Genomic DNA, 22,367 nt, shown 5'->3' with positions numbered 1-22,367 from the left:
AATTTGTTCATGAATCAGGTAAGAGGGTAAGAGGATGAGTGAATATCAGTTTCAGGAACTTAAAATGAAATGTTTTTCATTCTGAGCACTTACATTTTGCCTTGTGTGATGGATTAATCAGAATAGAAATCATAACAAGCATACAATTACTCAACAGTAAAGTGTAACGTTAATGAATTACAGATCTGCTTCTGAATCAAAACCCAGCAGCATCAAATCTGTATTATTGCATCATATCTATCAATAATTCAGTGTAGACTTGGAAACAAAATTAACCTTGAATAATATTTTCATTTTATCTGGATTAGCCCTGCATGTACAGTATATGTAGTAATTACACATAGTTGTTAAAGATCTACATTTACAGAATGCGACATCCAGATGTGTGTGATGCAGCACTTTCCTTCAGGATCAAAGCATGTTTATTTTTTTTTTGGGCAACATGAAGTAAAGTTCCAAAAATGTACTGTGATAAACTCTTTGGCTTCATGAAATGAGTATCAGAATATAATGAACCGGTTGTAACCGGTTACCAGCATTTAAAAATAAAATTTTTAACATTTTTACTAAATACATTTTTAAATCACTTTGTTCCCGTTTTTGGTTACATTCTGCAAAAAATTGTATTTGTTTTCGTTCCTTGAACAGTTTTAAAGCTTGACAGATGCGATCAAAATGACCTGTCATTGTATGGAAAAGACCAGCGTAATGATTCTTCAAAAGCTCTCCTTTGTTCCACAGTAAAAGTAATGCATAAATGTTTGAAACGACATTCCTTCAAATCGAATTGTGTATACAGCAGATTGCACAAAGACTGTGTCTTCATGATTCCCTGTGTGGAATGTCTCTAGTTTGCAATAAGATGACAAGGAGAGGAATGCAGCACATTCCCAAGTTTGAAAAAACCAAAACACCAGAAATATTAGTACAATGTTTTCTCAAACATACTGTCTGTTCCCTTGAGGGATTGTAAGGCATGTATAGAAGCTTCTTTAATGTAAACTGTTTTAGTTCTGCTGTTCAGAACCACCAGTACCAAATGAGAAAGGCATACCTATCTTAGATCCTGAACTGTGTGGATTAAAATAGTTACGAATGGTCTCTCACCACAGATGCAGATAGTGGGCCTCCGGTAGGATTTTCCTCTGTCCTGCGACTGAAGATGAAAAGACTAGAGACCTCCAGAGGCTCATTGTGCAGGTTCTTCAACTGCAGATGTCTGTAGCCTGAATATTGAACAGAAACAACACAACAGACAATAGTTAAAATATGTCATTTCTGTGCCACTAGCGTCACCAACAGGAATTATCTTTCATTGGTTGTACAAACAGATAGTTCCAACCTAAACTCACACTCATTGAGGAGTTCTCTAACCTGGTTTGAGGGTTTTGAGGGGCAGTATCCTCTGAGCAGTGACCTGCGAGCTGTTGTTCTCCACAACAGCGATGCGTAGAAAGGCCATATCTTCAAAGTGCACATGGAACAGGAAGTGCTCGTTCCACATGGGATTGAGCGTGTTGCGGTGAGTGGGCTTGGTCCGGAAATGGCAGCTGTCTGCCGGCATGCCCAGCACCTCCACCTCCACACAGGGACTGCCATTTGAGTTACCCGGACACACGTTCTGCCCCGACACAATCTGTGTGAACACGTATTAATGTCTGTTATGCTAGCTAGAGTAGTTTACATTTATGCATTTAGCAGACGCTTTTATCCAAAGCGACTTATTACAGGGACAATCCCCCTGGAGCAACCTGGAACAAGGTGCCTTGCTCAAGGACACAATGGTGGTGGCTGTGGGGATCGAACCAGTGACCTTCTGATTAACAGTTATGTGCTTTAGCCCACTACACCACCACCACTCCATTGCAAGCTGTGTGAGTTTAACACTGTGCAGGCAACTATAGCAATTTGTCTATGTGTAATGTCTTCAGAGTATTCTGTAGAGTCATTATTGGATCGACACTGCTGTGGAATTATTTGAATAAGAATGTACATGCTGGTATATTATGCAGTTTCATCACTTTAGATTACCTGCCGTGTCACGTAAAAACAAACTGTATCGCTTAACGGTCAGACATTCTCCTCCAGTCCAAGTGGGCAGATCTTGGCCAGAATAAGTGACAAAGTGGACCAGACTTAATGCTGATAATCAAAAGTCTGGCTATGTGAGACTAAATCTTGGGTGAATCTGGAGTGCTGCTGTCTCTGCATGAGACCATAACAAACAAACTTTGTTTATATTTCAGTAAAAGAGAATACAGGGAAAATGGCCATTCACCTACTAACACTGGTGCCATTGAGAGCTAACTAAAACAAATCCATTTTAGATTGGGATCTAAACTGACTTGCTTCTGTTGACAGACAATCCAGTTCTCTAGATTGTTACCATAGTGCAGATACTGGTTCTTTAAAATATTATTGTCTGCTGTCTGTGTAACCCACCCCATTTTTCACATCACTGGCCTAGTTAAGACATCCACACATTAAGGATCGAAACATGCTCTATGCTAGAAGGTAAACGCAAACGCTTCTAGGTATGTAAGCTTAATTTCACACAAAATGTGCAATTCATAACAGCACAAATATGCTGCAAGAGACAGTACAGTGCATTCACATAAATCATCTTCTTCTACAGTCAATATTATCTTTCAGACAAACTACTGTTGAGGCAAAGCAACAGTTTATTCATGGTTATAGCTAGCTACCTGAACACACTGAGGTTTGAAAGCTATAAACACAATTCGACAATTTAACTAACTTGCTCAGCAAGACTTGTTCGAACTGTTGCTCGGCCATGACAATACTTGACATGAAAAAGAAAACCGACTCAGGGGGAACGCGTTTTCGAATTACACATTTCGGAATGCAACAATTCGTAGATGTTTATCGATGAAAAATAATAAGAGGGTTTATAAAATGTCAATTTTTTATTTAGTACTGCTTCATGAAGCTATTTAAAATAACAGATATTTAAATATATTCCACATTGCAAATTAATAACTTAATTTACAAAAAATATCCTAGTCAAAAGTTTACACCCCCTTGGTTATTAATATGGTGTGTTGCTTCCACGATAAACAATGAGCATGTTTACATGCACACCAATATGCTGATTACTCTCTAAAATCAGCTTATTTAAAAACATGACAAGGCAAGAAATCCAGGTTTACATGACATTTGAAATAATCACTTAATTCTCTGTTTTTGACATCAAACCGTCAACAGGCATGCGTTCAACAAGTGCACACATTGGATCAGCCAGTTAACAACGCAGGTTACAGGTGCTTAAAAGCCATGTGAAATCAGCGTAATGGGCAAAAATCTACCAGTGTCGATTGGTTTATTCTTCCGCAGTTTATGTCCTTACACCTATGAAGGAACGCTGTTCATTGCGTTTACATGAACACATGCGTTTTCGGCTTATTAAGCATAATCGGTGTAAGAACGTGCATGTAAAAATTCGCACTGACTGTTTGTGTCTTTTGCGCCAGTTGTGTAGTCACTGCTTTGTCCTGAGTAGTAAAGTTGCCTGCTGTTCTTAAAAACAGCAGGTCATGCAATGCAAATCTTGCAGGTAATGCATGTTCATCATCTCCACACTATATGATACTGACATCCAGAATTTGCCACTTGACATGTGAGGGACCCATACACAACTAATACAAAAGGTGCAAACATTCATTAAGGCAACACACTAAATTAACAACTAAAGGGATGTAACTTTTGAACAGCATGATTTGGGTAAATTTATATTATTTTCTCTTGTGGGATATATGTACAGCCGTGGACAAAAGTATTGGCAGTGACATAAATTTTGTGTTTTGCAAAGTTTTCTGCTTCAGTATTTGTAGATTATTTTTTCATATGTTTCTATGGTATACTGGAAAACAAGTTTTAAAGGCTTTTATTGGCAAAAACATTCAATATATGCAAGGAGTCAATATTTACAGTGTTGACCCTTGTTTTTCATAACCTCTGCATTTCGCTCTGGCATGCTGGATATCAGCTTCTGGGCCAAATCCTGACTGATGGCGATCCATACTTGCCTTATTAGTGCTCGGAGTTGATCACAATTTGTGGGCTTCTGCTTGTCCACTCGCCTTTTGAGGATTGGCCTTTTGAGGATTGAGGTTCTCTATGGGATTAAGACCCGGGGATTTGCCTGGCCATGGATCCATAATTTCAATGTAATGATCTCCGAGCCACTTCATTATCACTCTTGACATGTGACAGTGCTCCATCATGCTGGAAAATGCACGAATCATCACCAAATTGCTCCTGGATTGTTGGGAGAATTTGTCAGTGTTTTTGGGCAGAATTGTGAGCGAGCCCACTCCCTTGGATGAAAAGCAACCCCACAAATGGATGGTCTCAGGATGCTTCACTGTTGGCACGACACAGGACTCATGGTAGCATTCACCTTTTCTTCTCCGGACTATCGATTTTCCAGATGTCCCAAACAGTCGGAAGGGGGCTTCATCAGAGAAAATAAGTTTGCACCAGTCTTCTACTGTCCAATCCTTGTACTTCCTGCAGAAATTCAGTCTGTTCTTGATGTTTTTCTTGGAGAGATGTAGCTTTTTTGTTACCCTTCTTGACACCAGGCCTTTGTCCAAAAGTCTTCGCCTCACTGTGCATGCAGATGCACTCACACCAACTAGCTGTCAATATTGAGCAAGCTCTGCACTGGTGGTGACACGATTCCATAGCCGACACCTCAGGAGGAGACGGTCCTGGCACTTGCTGGACACTCTGGGACGTCCAGAAGCCTTCTCCACTGCAGTTGAACCTCACTCCTTAAGGTTCTTGATGATCCGGTAAATGGTTCTTTCAGGTGCAATATTCTTTGCAGCAATTTCCTTGCATGTGAGGCCATCTTTATGCAAAGCAATGATGTCTGCACATCTTTCTTTAGAGGTAACCATTGCTAACAAGAACACAATGATTGGAAGCACTTCTTCCCTCCTTTTATAGCAATCAGTCTGCTCTTATAATCCAATCAGAATGATAGAGGGATTTCACCTGACTAGTACTCATTCACTTTCCCAGGTGCTGCTGATATGATTATTGAAATGATGTTAACTGGACTGTGAAATTTGGGGTTTTGTGATAAATTAAAATTTTTTGGCCAATGAAGCTTAAACTTTGTGAAACACAAAATTTATGTCACTGCCAATATTTTTGGCCAAAGCTGTATAAATCTGTTACGTAGCTTCTGAAGAGCAGTGATAAAATAAGGATACATATATGTGACTCTTACAGTAATAGTGTAGAGTGTGGGGCTCATGTTGTCCAGGTCTCTGTCCAGAGGGTAGAACTGCTGATAGAGCGGGCAGCTGCGCTCCCACAGAACCGGAGGTTTCAGCACATAACCACAGTGTCCATTAGCTTCAAACAGAGCTGCGTTCAACTGCATGGGCAGGTCTAGGAGGAAAATTAAACACATGAACAATAAGTTTCTACAAATATTGAGATGCATTTATATGAGGTAACTGTCTTGTTAGAATAATGTTCACCATCACAGCTTTAATAATCATTGCTGGTCAACCGGAAAAAAATAACATTTCTTTCTATGGACCATGCTGTAATATCTAGAGAGCAGCTGGCTGACTGATGCCCGACATAATGACAATTATATATTTCATTTATTTACAGCAAATAAACTATTTTAAATTTTAATAAACAATATTTAGTCAAAATTCATAATTTGTTTTGCAAATAAAATGTGTATTTCCTGGAATATTACAAAATAAATTGGAATAGTAGGATTTTATTGAATTATTTCAAAAGAAATTGACACATTTGAAGTCGTACAATGTTTTCCCTCATAAGAAAATGTAATAATTCATAAATTTTGCACAAAGATAAATACTAGGACTTTTAAAAATATGTTTTTGATGATGAACACTCAAAAAGATGAAGAATTCGGCCATATCAGTGACCTACAAAAAAAGTTTTATTTTACATGGAGTGGGTCGCCTCACAGGGCCGCCGTGTTGAGATCACATGACCAGTTGTATACTATTGGTTTCATCTCAGTAACCCCTCTTCTTAGACTGTTGGACTGCATACATGCCACAGTACAAGTCCAAGGTGTCTTATACAGCCATATCGACTTAGCACATTATAAACAAACAAATACCGAGTAGACCTTTCATTTTGTAATTAACGATTTAATTATTTATTTTTGAGGAATCTGGGTCTTTATATTGACAATGCTGTCAGCAGATTATGGTACCGACTTCTGTTAATGGGCCAAACAATTACTAGCTATAAAAATGGCTAAATAATACCAGATTAATCAGTCTTTATTTACTATTTACACTGATTGCACTCCGTTCCAGTTTAATCGTAGGATGTTTCAGTTGAGCAAGAGGACAAACTCTTTACCATCAGTCTGGTAGTTGAGTGCGACCAGCTGAATGCCGTGCAGCCAGAAGATGAGAGGGTTGGGGTTAGCGGAGTCGATTCGTGTGGCGGCCGGGTACGTCCGGAGCAGCTGACAGCTAGTGTGCTGGATGAGTTTCTGGGAGTAGCGGCGACACAGACGCTTTGCTGCATTCTCGTTGACGGAGGAGATGTGGTAGCATTTGGGCGTCCGAATGATGGCACTCAGAGAGGTGCTCGAGCTCAGCACCGGAGATGTTTGGTCCTCCCAGCTTGTACGAACACCGTCCACACAGGCTGAAGAGAAACAAGAACATTCCACATCAGGATTCTTCATTTAAAATATATGTCTCTTAGAGACACAACTCTTATTGTTGAATGATATTATAATAGCGACAATAAACATTTTATAAGAACTTGACGACCACTAAGAGAAAGCGTGTGAACAATACGTTCACAATGCTTCATTAAAGCTGAAGTATGTAATTCCTGCGACGCTCGTGCCACCAAACGGAATTGCAAATATAAACTTTTTAAAAATAGCTCTCAATATGCACCTTGGCAGCCATTTTAGAATCACATGACCAGCTGAATACTTCTCGCTTACTCTCAGTAACCGTCTTGTTGTTGGACACTTTCACACTTGAATTAAATTAATCATGGCTGATAGTGAATAGTGAATTTCTACAATGGCATCTCTAACCGGAAACTAATTACCGTGAGTAATGTGTTTAATATGTAACATTAAACAACATGAGAATACTGTCCTAAAACCCAGAGCTTCTGAAATAATAGCATATAATATATTATAATATTAGTACATAGATAATAGTGAAGTATTGGCTACTTTTTAGAAGTTACTCTGTTGTAAATCGCTCACATTTAGCTGCATTAAGTGAAGCACAGTCTGTGCAGATGTAAATTGTAAAATGTTTATGTTGTGGATATAGTGATTTTTCTCACATTTACAGTATAGGATGTGTTTGAGTGAGCTAATGAACCCTTTCGTAAAGTTCATTGTACAGCTGTTCAACTCGTGCAGCTCACGCAGGGAAATCTCCAACATATTGTGGATTATTTGAATAAATTCTTTCTAGATTTTTCTTTCTTAAAAAATACACAAATAAATAAAATAGCTAGTCCACTGTAAATATCATGCAGTATTTGTTTTATTACATTTATTTACATTAACAGTATGTTTTTTGATCAAATCTGTGAGATTATCTCCATAATGTGTCTTTTTCTTCTCATCTTCATTACCCTTTTCATCATAAATTTAGTTGATGAGATTACCTGAACTCTTTAGGACTTCAATGGCCTTACAATGAAATAAAGCAGGAAGTTCAGCACTTATAGTGCAAAGCACCAAAGTCCACTGAATGTGAAGATCACAATATCACAGTTTTGAATCTTTATACTATTATGTATCACCAAGTCCCTGCTGATTCCTGCCCCTAATCTCAAAAACTGGCGAGGACTTCAAAACGTCTTTGATGGAAACAGTTTAAAAGTGAAATGAAGCACTTTGAGACAGTTTAATAAATATCTTATGTGAGTCACGTCTGCAATCTGGCAAAGAGACAAAAGCATCATCAGAGTATGTTTTGAGATGGGGAACCTTTACAAGCCTGCAACTAACAAAGTGTTCTCATGAGCACTAATGCCAGGTTCACACATCCTCCGTAATCAGTTGGGCTTTCACATTGGCCGAGTCTCTTCTGCGAGATTCATCTGCAGCTCTGTGTGGAAAATAAAATTATCTCTGGGTTCCTACACCAAATATTTTCTTTAATGAGGCCATAATGTAATTTTTTTGAGAGGGGGTAATTTATTACTATGACAAATTTGGTCTTCGTTAAATCGTTTGTACATGAGTACGAGGACAACATTTAAAACACAATGATAAATACACTTCAGATAGACCCCAGCCCACACAGTATTGGGTCCTTAATCGACTGCATTTAGTCTGTGCATTAAACTGTGTCCTGCGTCGAGAGTTTGCATCAAGCACGACAGCCCATACATTTTTTAAATAAGTAATAACCCTCATGTTATGGCATTTTTTCTTTTATAAAACGTGATATGTAGATAATATGACATGAAGGCATACTGTAAACTAAAACATTAACTTAACTTCTGCACAAATCTGCTGAAGCTACTGTATCCCACACCTTTTCCTTTGCTAATAAATCCTTCTATAATAAATGATGAGGATTGTACAGCAGATTGTAATTCTCAACCTCCACAATCAGTCGGGTCTCGTCCATTATGTGGCCATGCAAATATGAAAATGTGCATTTGTTTATGTTTATCATCGAACTTGGTCATGATCGGTTAATGTATTAATGCCCATACATTCCTATAGACTACATAAACAGGCAAAAGCAATGCAGTTTATTTATTCATTCTTTTTAGTTCATTTGTTTTTGTTTGTTTGTATGCAGATTGTAGTGCATTGTAGGTTCGGCTTAAATGATTTTAATTTGCTTTTGGTTATTTTCTATAATCTCCTGATTATTCTTTATTTTCTACACCCAGAGCTGTTGAGTCCAGAGTGCGCCACGCTGAAAAAATAGGCTCAATGTCGAAACTATCCGCTCACTGCCGCGTCTGGGACGCATAGCCAGGTGACTCCCGCTTGCAGTGTAAACAGTGTCATCTGTTAATATGGGCGCTGAAACGAAAATGCGCCGCTCACGGTGGATGTGTGAACCCAGCTTAAGAGATCATTCCATCAATGTTGTTAATAATAAATCAGACTGATAACTGGAGAAGTGCACTTCTACTAGGAGAGTTGGAAGTTCAAATCCATTTAGGCTTTTAGTTCATGGAGATAAAGCACACACTACAAGGCTGAAGTTAGGCACTCTTTCATCTTTTAAGTCTGTGACTCGCCTGTAACAAAAAGCCCCAAATTGTTGCCAACGCTGTTCAAAGAGCTTCAGTCTTGTAGTGTGCGTTTGGCTTTGGAGACACTTGCCCTTGCCCAAAGTGCATCTGCTCAAAATGTATGTGCTTCTTTTCTCAGTCAGTCAGTGGAAATATTCTGTAGAAAAGGACATTTGTGTGCTGTGTAAATAACGGAAAATTTAAGAGCTCTTTTCCCATGGGTCCTCTATATGGGTGTTCTAATTCCTGCATGCCCTGCGCACAGTTCCATGCAAAGCCGAGGCAGCCGTACCTTTCCCTGGAGCTCGGACCAACGTCACAGGCTCTCCGGGGCTTCCGCGAGCAGGAGCGCTGCCAAAGATGGATTTCCGGCTTTTTCGGTCCTTTCCCCGTCCAGAGTCTGATGGGGAGAGGGTGGAGAGGCCTAGTTCCCACGCACACAAATACAAACAAACACATATGTAAGGTCATTGCTGTAGGGTATACGCTTCTCCAGCACTCACTAGCTTGATTTTGTTTGTTTTTACAAGCGTCTCCTATGGGACTATTACAGTTTCCAGAAGAGCCAAAGCACCTGATTCTAATTTACAAGTCGTTTTTCACCAATATAACAAATTTTATATGTGCCCCTGAGCACCAATATGCAAGAGATGGACTGTTACTTATTATTAGTGGTTGACTGATATGGATATTTTAATTCCCAATGCTGACAATAACAATAGCTATGGAAGTGTTGCTTAACTCTGTTCCTGGAGGCACACCAACATTACACAGTTAAGAAATTCTGCTAAGAAATAGCTAATTTTTCATTTCAACTATTCACTGAGCTAGAATGAAAAAAACAAACAAAAAAACATTAAATTATAAAAGTGCAAAAATAAAAAAAAAAAGTTCAAATTACAGGGTTCTCACGCATCCTGGGAAACCTGGAATTTTGGAGTTTTCCAGTCATGGAAAATGTGAAAAATACCTAAATATCCTGGAAAATTATTATTTGTGCAGGAAACTTTTTTATTATAATAAAACTGTTTAAATATGTGACAAGGTTTTTGTTACATGTACAATTATTGATATAGTAAAAAAAAATAATTTCCTTCCAGCACTGTGATAGAGGTGGCCTTAACACCTCAGTATGTAAATTAATTTTCAATAATTCAATGATTGGAGTCAGCTTATACCGCCGTTACCACATGTAGAGCCCTATGATTTGGAATGATTTGGAATCACTGAATCAAGTCATAAAAATTGCATTAGCTATATAAAACTGAATTTGACATATTTGGGATGAAAATTCATGTTTGAATGCATAATTAATCTAATTAAAATCTTGATATGTCCAAGTGTGGTTATTAAACCAAAAAAGTCTGCGATTTAATTAAATAAATATATAATCTGCATGTGCTGTGTGCTTCAATATGAATGTGTGAAGTCGGGCACTCATATGCTGAAAACACCCTATAATGAGTATCACGCATGCTCTATGTGTGTAGTAGGTGACAACTAGAATGAAATCATAGCTTTTTGGGGTTTAATAATCACACTGGACATTGTAGCGAACTTCTTATACGGAGGTGAGAAACTACCATCAAAAACACACAGAAACTGCTAAATAAAAGCTTGATTTAAATGAATGCGTGAAATGGGAAAAACAACATGTTTAATATAATTAAATAATAATAATAATAATTAATCATGTATTAAGTAAATTTCACATCTGTGACGTTCTGTTGTGCAGCACTTCATTTGACAATTTTGTAAAAAAGATTAAAGTTTTAACAGATTAATTTGTTTAGACACCATTTTGATGATGAAATGTAATTAAACTGTCTAATAGAGAATTTTGAAAAAATAAACCTCCAAAAACCACAATTTGAATGACCTCTCGTGTGTTTTTGCTTACATATTACAACGGTGTGCATATAAACTTTCCTGGAAATGTCCTTGGAAAACCTTGACAAGACTGGGAACCGTGAAATTAATCGTAATTAATTGCAGTTATCAATACTTATTGAGAAATGCCCCCAATTACATTATTTAGTATATGAACATTTAACTAATTATAATTAAAATAATTCAGATACATAACATCTTATACATAAATTGCGGCAGCAGACAAATTAAGAACTTCTTTAATACAAAAAGGGGTTTAAAAGTCAAGATATTGTTGTTGTTTTATATCATTGAACATAACCCTATTATTGGCCTAATTCCATCAGAACTATCTTTAATTATTGATATATGTACAGTACTTAATCGTCAGACACACTTTGGTTGCATCGCGTCTCACTAGTTTTCATCGTCTCAAGTCATAAGCGCCGTGTTTTTAGGACGCAGTGTCAAGTTAAACAGTTAAAAACTTTGAAAAACATGTCTCGAGATCCTTGCATTCTGTTGTACTCGTTCCCACTTTCTTCGATTGCAAGAGCGCATCATTGGTGGAGGGGTGTACTGCCTGCACTCGTTGGATTGACGATCCATGTTGTCTGAACTAGAGTTGCACTGACTGCCCCATGCTGCCACAGATTGCAATCAAGGTAGTATATCAAGCATGAATTGCTCCGATAGTAAGAATATTCCTTATTACTTACGGTAAATTATGTATGGATCAGATAAATTATTAATTACATTATTTTTTCACACATATAATTAATTGCACTAAATTAAGGTGTTAAATCAACAGCCCTATACAGAATATTTACTCAGTTCACTAAAGATATAAAAATATATATATTTTGTTATTGTGTGATCCGTTGACAAGGCTGTTGGTAATCTTTAGAACAGACACAAGGGATGCTTATAGTAATAGGCCAAGTGGGCCTTGCTAACATATCGGTTCATCACTACTTATTACATAGACAAATGTCTTTAGTCGTCAAAAGTCTTCAGAAGTGATTGTGGTCAGATGGTGTTAGAATGAGGTATGACATGACAGTAACCTGGGAATTTGACAGCCTGACAGTAGATGACCAGGTCAGAAAGCTCTTGAGCGATCTGTCTGCTCTCCTTCTCATTTTGGGGCAGATAAAACTCCTCCCCTAGTTCCATATCAAACATCTGCAAGGGAATATGAACAAAAACATCACATATTATCAAGTCTGTATTCAAGATACATAGGAGCTTAAAGTTCAACTTCTCCTAGTCTCAACTGACCTTTCCTTTGCTTCCTGCTTTCTTAAACCGTTTCGGCATCTCATCGTTGGATTCATACTGAAGTTTCTCTGTGGATGACTTGCTCTCTGGTTTTTCGTCCAGAATATTGTCTGCAGATAAGACAAAAGATGAAGGAATACTTTATGATCCCGGCCATAGCAAATAAGCATTAACATTTCAACATAACATTACAAACATATTAACAAAGGCCACATTTACACTGTCAACCAATTCACATATTCATATTATTCCATGAAAATGTGTAAAAAGTCAAACTACTTTTGAGATCAATTTTAATTGACATCTGAGCCAAATTTAAAGGGATAGTTCACCCAAAAATGAAAATTCTCTCATCATTGCCATCCCGTCTCACACTCATGCCACCCCAGATGAATATGACTTTCTTTCTTCTGCTGAACACAAAGATTTTTAGAAAAATATCTCAGCTCTTTTGATCCTTACAATGCATGTGAATTGTGTTCAGACATTTGTAGCTCCAAAAAGCATATAAAGGCATCATAAAAGTCATTAATATGACTCCAGTGTTTAAATCCATAACTTCAGAAGGGATAAAATAGTTGTGGGTGAGAAACAGTTCAAAATGTAAGTCCTTTTTTACTGTAAATCTCCACTTTCACATTGACATCTAAGTCACATGTGGTGCCTGTTTAGTTTCACTTTCACATCTCAAAGTGAAAGTTAAAGTGGAAATTTTGACTTAAGTTTTGATCTGTTTCTCACTCACACCTATCATATCATTCTGAAGATATGCATTTAAACACTGGATTCATATAGATTTCTTTTATGTTTACTTAAAGTGATTTTTAGAGCTACAAAAGGTCTGATCACCATTCACGTGCATTGTATGGACCTACAGAGCTGAGATATTCTTCTAAACATCTTCATTTGTGTTCTGTTGAAGAAAGAAAATCATACACATCTGGGATGGCATGAGGGTGATTCAATTATGAGATAATTTACATTTTTGGGTGAACTATCCCTTTAAGACAATTTCATGGGGTTCTATATCCGATATCTGGCCATCTGACCTACACCTAAACATCCGTATCCAATTTTCAGCATTATTATACGTGCTGCTACTCTAAAAGCAACACACTTCCAATTTTAAAGTAATTTAAATGTAAATAATGCAGTTTGTCATTAAAAAAATGGGACCAAAAAAATATATGTGCATTAAACCTTGCAGTGTAAATGCATCCTAAGACAGCAATACAGTTCATCCTAAATTTAAATTAGCAAGCACATTTAAAGCCGTCATGTTTGAGTTGATTTTACCGCCTTTGAGGATAACTGTCTAAGTAAGAAAGCAGGTTGAGCGAATGCCTTGCATTCCCCTTACTGGTCAACTCATAGTTGAATCTCTGGGGAAAACCGAATGGGAAAGAACAAAGTCTCTTTGAACAGAGAGCAGCGTAGGGCCTGAGAAACCAGATGGCTTTGTTTTCCCCCCCACCGATGAGCCAGTGCCACGAGCAAGGTCAAGGCATTTTTAAAACACCAAGAATGTGGAAGCAAAAAGGCACAGTTGGGCAAGATTGGATTGTTTTGCCATATAAAATATCACTCATCTGTATACTTAAAATGTTTATTTATTCATTACAGAGCAGACAGCACACACCTTATGGGTTGAAACATCCACTGGCATCCACACAAGCACCATTATTACGGCTTTGATTTCCTCCAAGCGCAAGCACCAAAAAAAAAAAAACAACCACACTTGTAGCGCAACGGCGCCAGAGCAATGATGCAAGACCACACACACACACACACACACACACACACACATATTGTAGGTTTACCTTCCTGGCCATAAGAGGCTATGGAAGCATTGAGGACATCGGCTAAAAAAAGGGGAAGGGAAGAAAAATAAGAGAGCGGGGTGGGGTAGAGAAGGGTCAGCTTTCTACAGAGTGAAGGTGCCATTGTGAGACACTTTGTATGATTTGAACAGTAAAAGATATTGAGAGGGTTAATGAACAGAATAGAAAATTCCATTAAATGCTCTACTGAATACTGTTAGAGCCTTAAAGTACATTTTCAGTTCAGTTACGTCAAGTATGCTTACCATCAGACAGTGACTCATAATCATAGTCGTACTCGTCTTCCTCCTCTTCTTCATCATCATTGTTGTTTCCAAGTGAAGCACCACTGACTGAGCCATTGTGGGCCTGGGCATGCATGTGTGCCAGCTGATGTGCCTAGAAGAATATAGAAATGTGTTTACTCAGGAATCACAATCAAGGGATGCAAAGCATCACTGACCATAAGTTGCTCTGGTACAATATTTAATTTATCGCCTCTTATACTAGATTATTACACCCCTTTTATCTATTTCTATTCAGATTTTGGTAAAAAAAAAAAAAAAAGCCACCTTAAGTTAAAGTGCTGCAGTCACAACTTGTTTATTTGCAAGTTGCAATAACTGCTAGAATGAGCACTTTGGTGGAAAATCATGTCTTAACACAGTATAACCTCTAGTCGAGACTGCTGTGCTATTATTTGAATTTGCTACTACTTTGGCATGCTGCTATTTTATTGTGGTATCATTGATTTCTGATTTCCCTGCAGTAAATATAACAAACTAAACTGTGGTTGATCACTTTGCACAGAGCCTTCCTGTGTAAGTGGACAGTTATTTACCAGAATAAGCCATGTGGAGTGATTTTATGGTGATAGAAAAAGAAAGACTAATCCATTGCCAATTCTACCTTCTTTGATTTGTTTTGGGGAGATTTTGTAGAAGGATAATAGCCAAACAGTGTCTCGAGATCAGTTGGCATATTCCATGAATACAGTAGACAGTACATATTTTAGGGCAGTGAACATTAACGCAAATATGAATCTACTCAAGATTTATTATCTGAAAAGTAACGTTTAAAAAAATTTACGGAATTAATTATGGCCCGACCCATACGTAAACTCCTTAATAAGGAATGTTCCTACCATCTGAACAATTTAAGCTTGATGTACCACCCTGATGTTTTTGCAAATCTATGGCAGTAGGGGGAAGTCAGCGCAACTCCAGTGGTACAGGCAACAGGCTTCATCAAACCAACAAGAGCAGGCAGCACAGCCTTTCACAGATGACATTTTTTTCAAAGATTCAAACTAGGTTTTACTTTACATAGTGTGCTAAAAACACAGCGCTAATGACTAGAGACACTGTTAACAAGTAAAAATGCATTGCAACCAAAGAGAGACAATACAAAAGCATCTGTCTGACACATGAGTAAATTCATAAAAGCTCAGATAGAAATAGACCAATAATAGGGTTATGTTCAATGATATGGAAATATCATTGGTGGCTTTAGCTACAATATTACTGAACATAAGCCAAACATTGGCATACAGTTCACAGCAATCCATTTCGCAAGTGAATTTGTCAATCAGTTTGAGATTTATTATGAGGGCTTGTTTAAGGCCCTGTCAATGTACACCTGTATAGCGTCTCGTGTGCATTACATCATAAACATAAAATGTTTAGGTCACTTTGTCAAGTTAAATATAGTTTAATACTTAGAACACTGAACGCAAGAACGTAACGCATGGTTCTGTTGTGCTGCCTACTGAAGGGTTGTTTTGATCACTGTATAAACTGCGCGTTTCCATACAGCTGAAGGTTCACTTACTGCCCTCTGGAGTAAACAGGTGGTACTACAATCTTCCTTTTCATGGTCCGGGTGCATTGCGATTAATTGCGTAAATTTCTAACGCGTTATTTTTTATCAAATTAATTGCACTGAATTAAGGCATTAAATCGACAGCCCTAATATATATATAATTATTACAATTTTAATACTTATTAAATACTTAAATCGATTAAACATTTTTATCAATTAACAGCCCTACTTTTTCATATCTTTGCGTCCCATGACTTTAAGCATTAGAGCCACAACCCTAACCCTAACATTTGTTCTCAAAATATTTTTTTGAGAACCATTGTTACATAAACTAATATCTAACAATTAACCTAGCATGTAAACTAGCTAGTTTTAAACACATCAAAAGTCTACAGTATATTACATTTACATTTTACATTTATTCATTTGGCAGAGGCTTTTATCCAAAGCGACTTACAAAAGAGGAAAACATAAGCAAATCATCTTAAGGAGACAGTGGTATGAAAAGTGCCATACTACAAAGTCTCACTATCATCAGAATAGTATACAAAACAGATTGAAGTGCAACAAGAATTATAAACATTTTTAAAAAATGTTTAGTATTTAGTATATTACCCCCTAAAAAAATATATTTTTAGCCTGTAGCAACTCAGAAGTCTTCAACGTTGACAGTTTCCAACAATTAAAATCATTCAATAGGTTCCATCATTTTGACATCATATATAATTGAATTTATTGTATTAAAAAAAAATTATTACCTAATTTAAATTACCAAAACATTACACCTCCAACATTTTCCATCCAACACTGTAACCGCATCATTTTCCTATGGTTACTAAAATGTAACATTCCTCAAAATTCTGAGTATTATCTTTTTGACCCTTTTTAGAGCATGGTGGAAAACAGGTAAATAATCTCACACTATTTTCTCAATTTAAAAAAAATTTGTGAGCATGAGTATTCCACCTTGTTTTTTTTATACATTTCATTAAATCTTTTTAAAAATGATCTTTGATCTTTAATATACGAGAAATATAAGTTTAACAATAACTATAAACCAATATTTGGTATTACAATTCATATAATTTATTGTTAAAAAATAACAAAATCACATAAATCAGGACATAAAACAGTTTTTAGACTTGCACAAATTGCAAAGCTCAAAGAAAATAAAGAAAAGAGAAAAAAAAAACAGCTCAGAAAATATTTAGTATGACCTCCCAAGCTTGACAATCAACAATATTTTCTGAAGGTTAAGCAACATCACAGACCATTTGATTAAAAAGGTTTTACCTATTATTTACAATTTCCACTATTTTGTACAAAAACTGTTCTATTTTGCTAAAGTTTTTTCCCCTCATGTACCTTTTGTTTGAGTATGTCCACTGGAGCCTGGTGAGCTTTCAGCTTCTTATTTTTAAGGAGGATCTTCCTTCTGAGCTGCAGGGGAGAAGGGAGAAGAGGCTCATCCGCAAAATCACTCTCAAACAGGAACTTGGTCACCAGCTTCTCTCCAAACACCGTCTAACGAGCAAAATAAACAAGGTTTACTTTCCACAGGGAATGGACTCGTCATCCGAGCAGGTTGAGAACATTAAACGGAATCATGAGATATAAAACGCTGTCTCCAGATTATTATTATTGTACAAATGTTTAACCTTTGTCAAATCAAAAATGCATTAATATTACCATCTTTGAGAATGTCATGCAACCTGTCCATGTTAGCCTGATAAACTTGCACCAAACTATCATAGTGTTTGATTGGATACATGGTTCAGACATCAACAATTCACTTTGTGATATGCTCATAGAAATGTATTATTTAAATGGGTCATATCATACTTTTTTCAAAGTGAGGTCCATTTAGAATGTTATTTATGTTTGATTTCGGCACCAAAAATATATATATATATTATTTTCCAACATTATTATTCAACATTGTTTTTTGCCTGCTGTCCACCACCCAATCAGAACAGACCTGTGCCACATTTTTGGGTCATAACCCACTAGTTGAGAAGATCTGGTGTAGAGGTAAAAACAGTACCTTAAAAATCTCAGCCATTTTGCGTTGCTGTGGTAAAGAGCAGTGGTTTTCAATGGACAGAATCACAGGCATCTCTGAGTTCACAAACGCTGTGCGGTTGATGGCCTCCACAACATCCTACAGGCCAGAAGAGCATTTCAGTAAATCAAGAAAACTGATAAAATAAACAAGAAATCCTGCTATTCAAGCTTAAAGAACCAGTTTTCCCAATTTTAATTATTCATCTCAATGCCATTCCAAACCTGTATTCTGTTATATTTTCTGTGGAATACAAACGGAGAAATTTGTAATAATTTAAATAATTTAATAAAAACTCCCTGTAATCAATCAAATGTAGAGTTTGTCAAGCTCCAAAACAAAAATCTCAAATCAAGTACGGCACCTTTGTCCAAGGTTTGACATGATGCATGGTCACAAAACACCAATGATGTTTGATATTTGAGAGCGAATAACAACTTACATTTCAGTTTGTTCCAAACACAAAGCTAGCGTGAGACTTCAGATGACTTGGAATATAGTTCATGAGAGGTATTGACTAGTTTTATGGTATTTTATATTTTAAACTGTCATAGTTTGGAAAATTTTTAAAATTCCCCTTTAGTGTTCCACAGAGAAATTAAGCCATTTGGGTCTGGAATGACATGAGAGTAAATAATGACAGAATTTTCATTTTTGGGTGAACTATCCCTTCCAATCAATTGTTGATTTCTCAGCGGACCTTGAAGGGTATCTTAGTTGTGAGAGTGTGTCCGTGGTAAATAACGGGCATGCCATCGTCTCCGTCCCAGCAGTCCAACTCAACACTTCTGCAGCCCTGCAACAAAACCTGCGAGAGAGACCATAAATCAAAATACAAACTTAAGAATTAGTTGATATCATAAATGTACCATGCTTTCAGCTAAATTCGCCTGTACGTGACCGCTATGGTATGGCATGTGAAACAGCGATCATTAAGTATATTTATGGAGTGCATTGAGAGTCGTTTTCCAAAGCCATTTGGGCTTGGATCACGTTCAGGATAAACAGAGAAGGCGATTTAAGGATGTACCTGGCTGTAGAGCTCCACTGATGACTCTCCCTTCAGCTGATGGCCTGTGAGATATGTGTTATGAGAGGACTCGATGTAATAGTACGACAGCGGATGTTGGAGATCATCCAGGTTCACTTGAGACTCCTCATTTTGAGACGCAAAGTTGTCCTTGTCCATTAGAAACCTTTAAGAGACAGAGCTTTCACTTTTTTGTCATTCAGTTTTTATTTTGTGTTAAAGGGGTTACAATAACAAAGAGAGATGCACAACTCTCCCAACTCCAAATCAAGAGCAGAAAGCATACAGTGACTCCAAAAAGTATTTGGACACTTAAGTGGCACTTGAAAACGTCTTAATGTCTTTGAATTTTATAGTAAAAATATCAAAGCAAACCCAGGAAAATATACAGGTATGGATACATTCTGGTTATCAAATGTTAGTGGAACATGTCTGTAGTTATAAACTACACCTATGGTTACTCTGCATGGACATCTGTGCTAAATTGAGGGGCACTGACTTTATACATCCATTAAAAATAGAACATGTTCATTAAAAGCCATGCAAAAATTGCTTTAAAAAGTTACGTTTTGAGAAAAGCTCGAAAATCATGTGTTAACAGATCGCTTGGTTTGACATTTTATTTTTATTTAATGCAATGGAATTAATACATTTGTAAGTATGATGTAAGTGTCAGAATGAGCCCAGATTATTTTTGGGACCACTGTATAACCCCAATATTTACATATCCTAGGACCGATCTCAACCCAGCCAACAAGGGGAATTTAAACTAAAACAGCCAGAACAAAACCCATTTACTAATGTCAAATACACCGTAATAGTGGCAGTGGAATATAATTAAATAAAAGGTTTATTTAAAATAAAATAAACAAAGATATACATTACCATAAAATGAAAGTACGTTTTTACAATATTTTTTATGTTTAACACATCTTTCATTGGTGATGCAGCAGAGATTAAATCAATATTGCAGATTATCCAAAGTGCTGATAAGAGAATCGTCCAAAGTAGTGATTGAAAAATTGCTGGTCCACATAATTTTTTCACGTTTGTTTTAATAAAACCATACCTGGCAAATCCTTCAAAGGACATCCAACCCATCTGGCGCATGTTTGAGGAGGGCTCAAATTTCTAGAGAAATTAAATATTATTAAATTGGCATGCATATCATAAGATGACTCATAGTGATTAATGAGCTGGTGAGATACTAATATTGAACTGTCAATCAAGAACTCTTATTCATAAAAGAGGGACAATCAATTGTCCATGTTGCTAATGGTTAATGATCATTGTCAGCAGCTTGACAGATTAAAGCAATTTTCTTCAGACAAAAATATTTCTTAAAAAAGAAAGAAAGTTTGTGAAGACAAACTTTGAATGTTGGCTTAACAATGTTCAATACAGCTTAAAAAGTTTATTAATTTAAAGGACAGACTGACAAATGGAAATTCCACTCACCTGTATGATGCTGAGGATCTCATCATAGGTCAGATGTTCTCCTTGACAGTTGACCAGGAAGTCATTGAGCTGGGAGATGGCCAGTCCCAGCACACCCAGTGAAGAGTTCTCCACTCCAGTGCCATTGGTCACGATGCTAGCAGCAGCGATGGCGTCTGAAATCTGCTTCTGGTTGTCAGACATTTGCTGACGTGTGTGGATGAAAAGGCCCAGGTCAGAGCCATTGCGAGTCAGTAGATCTGTGGAGAGATCAGCTTCTTGAACTTTTTGCCACTTAGGATGGGTGGTATGACCAAAACATCAGACTCAAAATGGAAATTCATTATAAATATGGTTAAATTAACTACATTTGAACTCGTTGTAAAACAGTTGATATGCGCACATCTGTGACAGAATAGCGGTTGAGATCTATTTATATGCTCCAATATGCATGCTTCCTGGCAACCTACAGTTAACACTGGTCATGAGCAAAGTGTAACAATGTGTCAGTGGTATATTGCTCTTATTTAATTCAATGACACAGTTTGTAAGTGAGCTTTATTTCAGCTTGGTGTTTTCAGCTCAGATTTTTTAAATCGTGGATATACCATGGCATAATAAGTATTGCAGAATCTCTACCCGCTGTCACATTTCTAACATCACACTGTACATCCCGCCATACCTCCAAGCCCTAGGACAATTGCTTACAATAACAACAAAAAGATACAATTTTTCCCTCTATTTAAAAAACAATGCACACCTAGATCCGGTTGCAGTGCAGTAAGTTTGTCGTCGATCCTAAGTGTTGTGTACAGAGGGACAGAGTCAGGACCCGAGCGACTGCACTGCACTGCATAGGTGTCAAACAACTCCTTTAGATCCTTTCGACTCCGAATGCTAGAAACACAGAAGACAAGTGGGACACTTTTAACAATCATCCAAATTCAAATATCAGATAAAGATGTGAATTTTGTTTGAAGGAGAGGTGTGTTCTACCTAAAAGACTTAAAAAGCTCCACAAATTCGACAAAGCTCATGATGCTGTCAGATACCATGAGATCTTGGAAGCCCCTGAACAAGCCTTTCCCCCGACCGTGCCAGCTCCGACTGCTCCAGGCCCTGAGACCACCAAACAGTCAGATACAGAGCAAACACTGCTTTTACCACTTGATGCATTAAAGTAGATATATTAAGAGAATATTGTTGAATTTAAAGCTGAAGTGAGTTTTTTCTGTGCCACTAGCATTACCAAATAGAACAGCAAAAATAACAACTGTTTTCCAACAGGTTTCCTGAACACTTCATGTTGACTTCAAGCATATTTTAGGTTTATAAACCTGTAACAAACATCTTTAAAAGAACAGGATCAAAAAATGTTAAATTAATCAAACACATCAAATAGATTGTGTCTGGGTATGCACAGAACTGTATTTCTTAGGGAGTAGCCTTACCCTGGCTGACTTTTAGCACTACCAGAGAGAACAGGGGAGGAATGTGGGTGTGTTGGGGTGGAGGTGTTTGTGTTAAAGAAGCCAGAGGAAGATGAGGAAGAGGAGGACAAGGAGGTTCCAGGAGACTGGCCTTTGCTGTTGGATAAGGAAAAAGGTCCAGGAAGGCCAAAGGGACTGCAGTCCTCTACAGAAACATTCAAAAATGCCACATAAATGAATGCCACATATATTATACACTGAATGTATCCATAATCTCTTAAAACATTTGTATCACAAAATTTAACTTGAGTCAAGAGTGGTGGATTACAATAACTTTAGTG

General features: G+C 37.2%; 1 protein-coding gene across 4 annotated transcripts in view; it reads right to left on the bottom strand.

The window, feature by feature from the left end:
* Positions 1-22,367, bottom strand: part of LOC127633305 (1-phosphatidylinositol 4,5-bisphosphate phosphodiesterase epsilon-1-like) — a 160,336-nt gene that overhangs the window by 10,259 nt on the left and 127,710 nt on the right. For 3 of the 4 annotated variants that reach the window (XM_052112320.1, XM_052112323.1, XM_052112322.1), the window contains 18 exons: positions 22,048-22,231; positions 21,593-21,715; positions 21,357-21,493; positions 20,618-20,856; positions 20,229-20,290; positions 19,160-19,325; positions 18,830-18,937; positions 18,112-18,228; positions 17,433-17,591; positions 14,513-14,645; positions 14,247-14,288; positions 12,427-12,536; positions 12,213-12,330; positions 9,569-9,700; positions 6,391-6,684; positions 5,261-5,424; positions 1,375-1,636; positions 1,108-1,226 (listed from right to left, as the gene is read on the bottom strand). In XM_052112320.1, the coding sequence (XP_051968280.1) occupies positions 1,108-1,226; positions 1,375-1,636; positions 5,261-5,424; positions 6,391-6,684; positions 9,569-9,700; positions 12,213-12,330; positions 12,427-12,536; positions 14,247-14,288; positions 14,513-14,645; positions 17,433-17,591; positions 18,112-18,228; positions 18,830-18,937; positions 19,160-19,325; positions 20,229-20,290; positions 20,618-20,856; positions 21,357-21,493; positions 21,593-21,715; positions 22,048-22,231 (2,669 nt within the window). The remainder of the gene's footprint in view (positions 1-1,107; positions 1,227-1,374; positions 1,637-5,260; positions 5,425-6,390; positions 6,685-9,568; positions 9,701-12,212; positions 12,331-12,426; positions 12,537-14,246; positions 14,289-14,512; positions 14,646-17,432; positions 17,592-18,111; positions 18,229-18,829; positions 18,938-19,159; positions 19,326-20,228; positions 20,291-20,617; positions 20,857-21,356; positions 21,494-21,592; positions 21,716-22,047; positions 22,232-22,367) is intronic. The other variant, XM_052112321.1, reaches the window with a different exon arrangement.

Source organism: Xyrauchen texanus, chromosome 40 (genome assembly GCF_025860055.1).
Source record: "Xyrauchen texanus isolate HMW12.3.18 chromosome 40, RBS_HiC_50CHRs, whole genome shotgun sequence".
Taxonomy (NCBI): domain Eukaryota; kingdom Metazoa; phylum Chordata; class Actinopteri; order Cypriniformes; family Catostomidae; genus Xyrauchen; species Xyrauchen texanus.
The sequence above is the reverse complement of the archived record's forward strand: the minus strand, read 5'-3'. Positions and strand labels throughout refer to the sequence as shown.